The sequence below is a fragment of the Sapajus apella genome, unplaced genomic scaffold, assembly GCF_009761245.1.
Source record: "Sapajus apella isolate SASKATOON/1434 unplaced genomic scaffold, GSC_monkey_1.0 scaffold127, whole genome shotgun sequence".
Lineage (NCBI taxonomy): Eukaryota > Metazoa > Chordata > Mammalia > Primates > Cebidae > Sapajus > Sapajus apella.
In genome coordinates this window covers 437,173-443,466 of record NW_022437067.1, presented here as the reverse complement: position 1 = coordinate 443,466, position 6,294 = coordinate 437,173, and the positions used below count along the sequence as shown (strand labels likewise).

The 6,294-nt window shown below is 63.2% G+C and overlaps 1 protein-coding gene across 1 annotated transcript in view; it reads right to left on the bottom strand.

The window, feature by feature from the left end:
- SCNN1D (sodium channel epithelial 1 subunit delta) overlaps window positions 1-5,597 on the bottom strand; it is an 8,600-nt gene extending 3,003 nt beyond the window's left edge. The window contains 11 exon segments of the mRNA XM_032262004.1: window positions 1-10; window positions 127-340; window positions 824-1,176; window positions 1,443-1,531; window positions 3,266-3,340; window positions 3,343-3,394; window positions 3,573-3,600; window positions 4,765-5,129; window positions 5,131-5,178; window positions 5,180-5,410; window positions 5,583-5,597. The exon segment at window positions 1-10 is cut by the window's left edge and continues 199 nt beyond it. Coding sequence (XP_032117895.1) covers window positions 1-10; window positions 127-340; window positions 824-1,176; window positions 1,443-1,531; window positions 3,266-3,340; window positions 3,343-3,394; window positions 3,573-3,600; window positions 4,765-5,129; window positions 5,131-5,178; window positions 5,180-5,410; window positions 5,583-5,597 — 1,480 coding nt within the window.
- Window positions 5,598-6,294: the final 697 nt, after the last annotated feature.

The window sequence follows — 6,294 nt, the reverse complement described above, 5'->3', positions numbered from 1 at the left end:
CCGGGGTGCGCTCCCCACTCAGGCCCCAGCAGCCCGGGGTGCGCTCCTCACTTGAGGCCCCACATTAGCAGTCCAGGGAAGCGCTCCCAGCTTGAGGCCCTGATGGCTGCAGGTCCCAGCTGTGACACTTACCAGTTTGAACCCCACTCTGATTCGGCTGCCCAAGTGGCTCAGCCTCTGCAGACGGATCTCCTGGTCCAGGTGGAAGTGGGGATCAAGGGGGGAGACGGTGGCAGCGAGGGTGTCTCTCCCTTTGCTGAAGTTGACCTTGTACAAGGAGTGGATGTTCTCCTGGGCGAACTTGTCCAGCACCTCCAGATGGCGGAGGATGGGACTCGGCCTGGGAAGCAGGGCCAGGGAGTCAGAGCTGCTGGCCCGGGGGGCCCACACTGGTCACCCGGGTCACCGGCTGACGGCGGCTGTGTGGCCCCAGCATTCCAGTGTGTGCTGCCCAACAGCAGCGCCTCCCCACTCAGGGCGCCCAGCAGGGTGAGCTGGACGCGGAGCTGGAGTCGAGGCAGCGGCTGCTGGTGAGGTTGCCTTGGAGCCTGGCATGCTCACAGGGCCTCCCATCTTCCCTCCCAGAAAGCCTCAGCCTCCCCCGCCTCCCCTCCCAGGCTCCCGAGGGCCTGGGTGTCCTTCTAGGGTGGCACTGATCACACCGAGTCCCCTCCTCAGCGGTCTGAGAGGTCCTGGCGGGGCACGGGGGTTTGAGGAGGTCGTGGTGACCGGGCTACGGGAGCCCGTGGGGCTTTGGGTCAGGGATGGTTACAGGCCACAGGAGCTGGGGTGGCTGCCTCCCGCCGACAGCCCCGGCCCTCACCGGCGTGGGTTCCCGTCGCACAGGGTGACCAGGGGGAGCAGCTTGCGCTCCGAGTGCACAGAGACGGCCATGAGGACCGGGCGGAGCCAGTGGTGCTGGAAGAGGAGCCCGAGCTGCCAGCACAGCGCGGCCAGGGCACCTAGGAACAGCAGCGCCCAGGACGACGTCTTGAGGCGGTTCCCACTGGAGCAGACCAGGCGGATGGCGCCATGGATGGTGGCATTGGTGCAGAAGAAGGTGAACAGCTCGTGGAACGAGGCGGGCAGCTCCACCAGCCCCTCCTGGTGCCCCTCCTTGGGTGGCAGTGTTGGCAGTGATGATGGCCCGGGCCCAGGGGGCGTCTGCGCTCCAGCCTGCGTGCAAACAGCGGCCTCAGCAGGGCCCAGCCTGCAGCCACCCAGGCCTCCCCACCCCTGCCCGGCCTGTCGTGTCCCTCAGCCCCCAGCGCCCGGCCCCACCTGCTCTGAGGCTCTGATAGGCCCCTCCGGGTGCTCCCACCCTGCACCCCTACTTCTCCCTGGATGCTTGGTGCCCACCCCGGCACCTCTCAGTGTGGCCTTGGAGCTGAGTCTGGGCAGTGGGGGCAGCAGGACTCAGGGAACAGGTGTCCAGGCCCTGCCCGGCCCCGTCTGCGGGCAGCCTTGTGATGGATGGGTCTGTGCTGGCGTCTCTCCAGGCGGCAGGGCCTCTGAGAAGCCACAGGCCAGGTGACCCGCAGAAGAGGTCGGGATTGTGGCGTATCCACGAGCCCAGAGGGAGGTCTGGGACCCTGGGGAAGACTTGCCCTTCTTGGCCTTGGTGGCTGCACCCCCTCAGCCCCCAGCGTGGCCATGCCTGCCGAGGACTGACTGGGCCAGGCTCATCCAGCCAAGTCTGGGAAAGAGTCCGGTCTGGACACAGTTCAGCACGTGGGCCCAGGGTGGCCCCACTGAGCCGAGTGCCGGGGCCGGCTGCGGAGACACGAGGGCCCCAGGACGTCCAGCCGTGGCCTGCCCAGCTCTGAACTGGAGACTCTGGGTTCCCAGGCCAGGCCCAGGGCCCAGTGCCCGCGGCCAGCACAGGAAGTGGGGCGGCCGAAGACGTGCTCTGATTCCCACCACACCGGCTCCTGCCACATTTCACGTGTCCCGTCCTGGTCTGCGGCAGTGAGGCCTCGAAGGCCAGGGCAGCCTGCTGTGCTTCCCCGGGCCCGCTGCCCAGCCCGCTCTGAGGTACTCTGGGGAGGCTGGAGCGAGCCAGAAGCTTGGGGCCAGGGGACACGGGGGGGGCGGCTCCCCTCAGGTGTGTGGGCCTCACGTGCCTCCAGGCAGCCTGGCCAGGAGTTCTACCACCAGGCCCAGGGCCCCACTTGCCCCAAGTCCCCACGGCCGGGCTGAGCCTCGATGCAGGGCGCAGGGAGACCTAGAGGCCCCAAGGGTCTTTCGTTGTTTCTTTTCCCCCGAGATGGAGCCTTGCTCTGTGCCCAGGCCGGAGGGCAATGGCGTGATCTTGGCTCACTGCAACCTCCGCCTCTCAGGTTCAAGCAATTCTCCTGTCTCAGCCTCCCGAGGAGCTGGGAATACAGGCACCCATGACCACGCCGGGCTAATTTTTGTATTTTCAGTAGAAAAACACACAATTTTCTACTAAAATTTCCCATTATTTCATGATCCGCCCACCTCAGCCCCCCAAAGTGCGGGGGTGACAGGTGTGGACGGAAGGGTCTTCCTGACTAATTTCCACTCCACCTGCTGTACAGATGGGGCAGCCCTTCCCCCCAAGCTGGGGCTGCCAGGCCAGGAGAAGCAGGAGCTCTGGAGAGGGGTCTGGAGGGCCAGTCAGGGCCCCCGGGGTTTCTGAGACGCAGCAGGGCCTGGACCCCATTCAGTGAGGAGTCAGACCCTACCCTGCATGGGCTGCGCGCCCTCCCGCCTCCATCCTGCGTTCGTGCGTGTGTGTACGTGTGTGAGATAGGACCACACTGGCCTCTCTGCCCCGCACCGTCTGGCTCTGTGCGGAGCCATGTGGCCAACGTGTTCACATGTGGACATCCTGTGGGGCGCGTGGCGCCTTGACACAGGTGGTATCTGCTGTGTTCTTCAGGGGTCCGTCCAGCACACGCTAGTGCCCCACTGGGACACAGTCCCTTTCGGGGTAAGGAGGCCCTAAGGGATGACCTGTCCCATGGCCACGAAGTGGCCCTGTTCCTGGTGGCACATGGGGCCAGGCATGGGAAGGAGACCTCCCACCCAGCCCCTGGTTCCTCAAGGTGGGAGCCCCCCCACCCCAGCCCTCCCCACAGTTCATCCCGGCAGGAACCCCCACCCAACCCAGCCCCCCCCCCCCCTGTACTCAAGGTGGGAACCCTCCCAACCACCCCCCCGGTCCCTCCAGGGGCCCCTACCCCCCCCAATGCCCCCAGTATCTCAAGGCAGGAGCCCCCACTCCCCCAGCCCCACCCACGGTACCTCGAGGCGGGAGCCCCCCTGTGCAGCTGCTTCCATTCTCCCAGCTGAGCTGCGGAGCTCAGCCATTGCAGGGCGGCTGGCAGCTCTGGAGCAGGAGGCAGCCTGAGGCCGGCGGGGTGGCCTCCTATTTAAAACGGGACGGCTGGGCGTGGGGCCATGCTGCAGGCGGGGGAGGGCCCAGCCGGGGCGGCCACACCTGCTCCAGACCCAGAGGGGAATTCCTGGGGGACAGAGATGCCGGTCCCTCTGCCAGGCGACGCTTTCCCATCCTGAGCCATGCAGCAGAGGCCTGGGGTCCTGACCCTGGCTGAGAGTGAGGGGCAGCAGCTTCTGGAGGGAGAGGAGGGCGGTGTGGGGCCGAGACCCCCTGGGAAGCCCCATCTTTCTCTGCCGGCTCCCGGAACTCAGGCCCCGGGCCGTCATGGACCCCCAGCACTCCCTGCCTTCCCTTCCTGCTCCCCTGCTGCAGCTCTGACCACAGGAGTGTGTGGCTGATGGACACTGGGTGGGGACCTCAGCTCCCAGACCCATGCGTCTCTCAGGACCAGCCACCCAGCCTTTGGGACAGGTGCTAGCGTGGGAACCACCATGGGCCTGGGTGTGGAGACGGCACCTGCTCCCCTGAGTGGGTGCAGGGGCTCGCCCCCCCTGCTGGACACTACGGCCACCACCAGCCATACCACACACAGACGACAGGACACACGCTAAGGGCACAGCACACTTTCAGTCCACACCCACACCACGTACACATCAAAATGCCAGCACACATGAAGGGGACTCACCACACGGTAAGACCCCACACACGCCAAGACGGCGTGCTGCCGTCAGAGTCCAAATCAGCGTCCCAGGCAGATGTCTCCAGCCCCAGTGCGGTCATGTGGGGAAGGCAGCTGTCCCTGTCCCGAGATGCCCATCCCTGTCTCCACCGTGGGACCTAATATGTCCAAGCAGCCTCACCGTCCCAAATGGCCAGCCCCAGCCGGGCCCAGATTGGAAGGGTGGGCTCTGCATTCCTGAGGCCCTGTCCCGAGTGGTGCCAAGTCCCCGGGCTTGGCGGGGGAGCCCACCACACTGGGCCCAGCCGCAGACCATGGTTCTGAGGAGGGTGAGGTCACCTGCCTGCCAGCTCTGGAAGGAAGCAGCTGCCACCGGTGATGTCCCAAGAGAGAAGTCATGTGGAGTCACCCGGGCCTGTGCGAGTCACAGCTCTGTCACGGCTGTGTGGCCTTCCCGAGTTACTCAACCTCTCTGAGCTGATTTCCTCAAGTGCCAGACAGGCCTGGGGCGCCTCTCCACGCGCGTGATGGGGCTAGCTGATGTTAGGGAGACCCCACAGGCCAATGGCAGGGCCCCTGGACACAGCATGGGCCTGAGGCGTCTCCCCCACCACATCTGGATGGCTTTGCTACCAAGGAGAGGGACCCGCAGCCTGGGGCTGCTCGGCAGCTGGGTGCAATGCCCTAGACACCTGCCGGTGATTGAGGCTGGAAGCACCTTGTGCTTCCCTGGCGGAGAGCCTGGCCTTGGTGCAGGGTGCAGAGAGGAAAGGAGCTCAGGTCTGGCCAGAGGGGCCCAGGCCAGCCAAAGGGCAGCTTGCAGGGAGCAAGGCCCCAGCTTCCTGTGGGAGGGGAGCCCTGGCTGGAGGAGGGCACACCTTCAACTCCCTGTGCCCTGCAGGGCCTGAGTCTGACTGCATCTTGGCTGGACCACAGAGCTCCCGGCTCCACTCCCCTCCCCCCTCCCCAGGGAAGCCCTTGAAGGCCTGAGGTTGAGTCACCCACACCCTGTATCAGGACGGAGAGGAGGCAGAGGAGGTGGCCACAGAACACATGTCCAGTGCTGGTGAAGCTAGACGGTCCTTCCTTCTCTTCTGGGCCATCCCCTTCCTGGCCCTGTGCAGGGGGTGTGGGGGGTGGGGGGGTGAACCCAGTCCCTGGCCCATGGGGCTTCTGTGGTCACTGCACCGTGGCTGCGTGAGCCTGAATGAGAGAAGGGACAGGCTGGCACCCCTGGCTCCCGTCAGCCCCGCGCCTCTGCTCTCTCCCAGGAAGGATGGCCAGGCCACATTTACTGAGCATGGCTGTGAGCTCACCCCGCCGGGCTGCTGTGGTGGCCGGGCCACAGGTGACAAGGAACTGCTCTGCCTCCCATGCCCGCGCTGCCCTGGAGACTACAGGCTCCTGTGGGACCCCAGGTGGGAACTCCTACTGCAGAGCCCAGTTTCCTCTCTTGGGGAGGAGTAAATCATAAAGTGTGCTAAGAACTCTCTGTGAAGCCCTATCCTATGTAGCTGTTAGACCTGCCATGCTTACACGCACATAGTACATTCTATGCCCTTGTATTTTAACCAAGATATCTGTGCTGAACGTGCTCACAGGCACGTACCAGCTCTCCACTGCTTTTACATGTTTTTGTTAGCCAATCGGGTTTTGGTTTAGATGGTGAGGTCTGGCTCCAGCCAACGGAGATCACACACAGCAGTAAGGGCGACCCCAAATGCGTAAGGGATACATTTGTCTGTTTTCCTTTGTTCATTGTACTCTGGTGGCGTAATGGCTAATGAGAGTGAGTACCCTTCCTGTATTCCAGGAAGTAAAAATCGCGTTGCTGAAAGATCCTTTGTCTCAGTGCTATTTTTTCTTTGCAGCACCGAGCATCTGTTTCCAACAAGGACAATTTACTGAGGCCTGGGAGCTTCCCACAGAATCCCTGCTCTCCCAAAATCTGGTTGAGATCTCAAGTTTATTTTGCCGTACAGCTCCTTTTCTGGAGCTTTACTTGCTTCCAACAAGGAAGGCAAGTTTTCCTGCTTCTATGACAATGGAAGGCTGGCAATGTCTGGAGTTTGAGCTCACAGCCAACAGGGAAGGTGAGTTTGAATTTTATTTCCCATTTCTAGGATGGTAGACAGCAGTCTTGAATGGGGCGCCATTCCTAGGTGAGTAGCTGAATTGGGATTTTGTCTTGGAAATTCTCCTTAATGACTAAAATTGACAAACCAGCTGGTCTTTTTTTTTTTTTTCC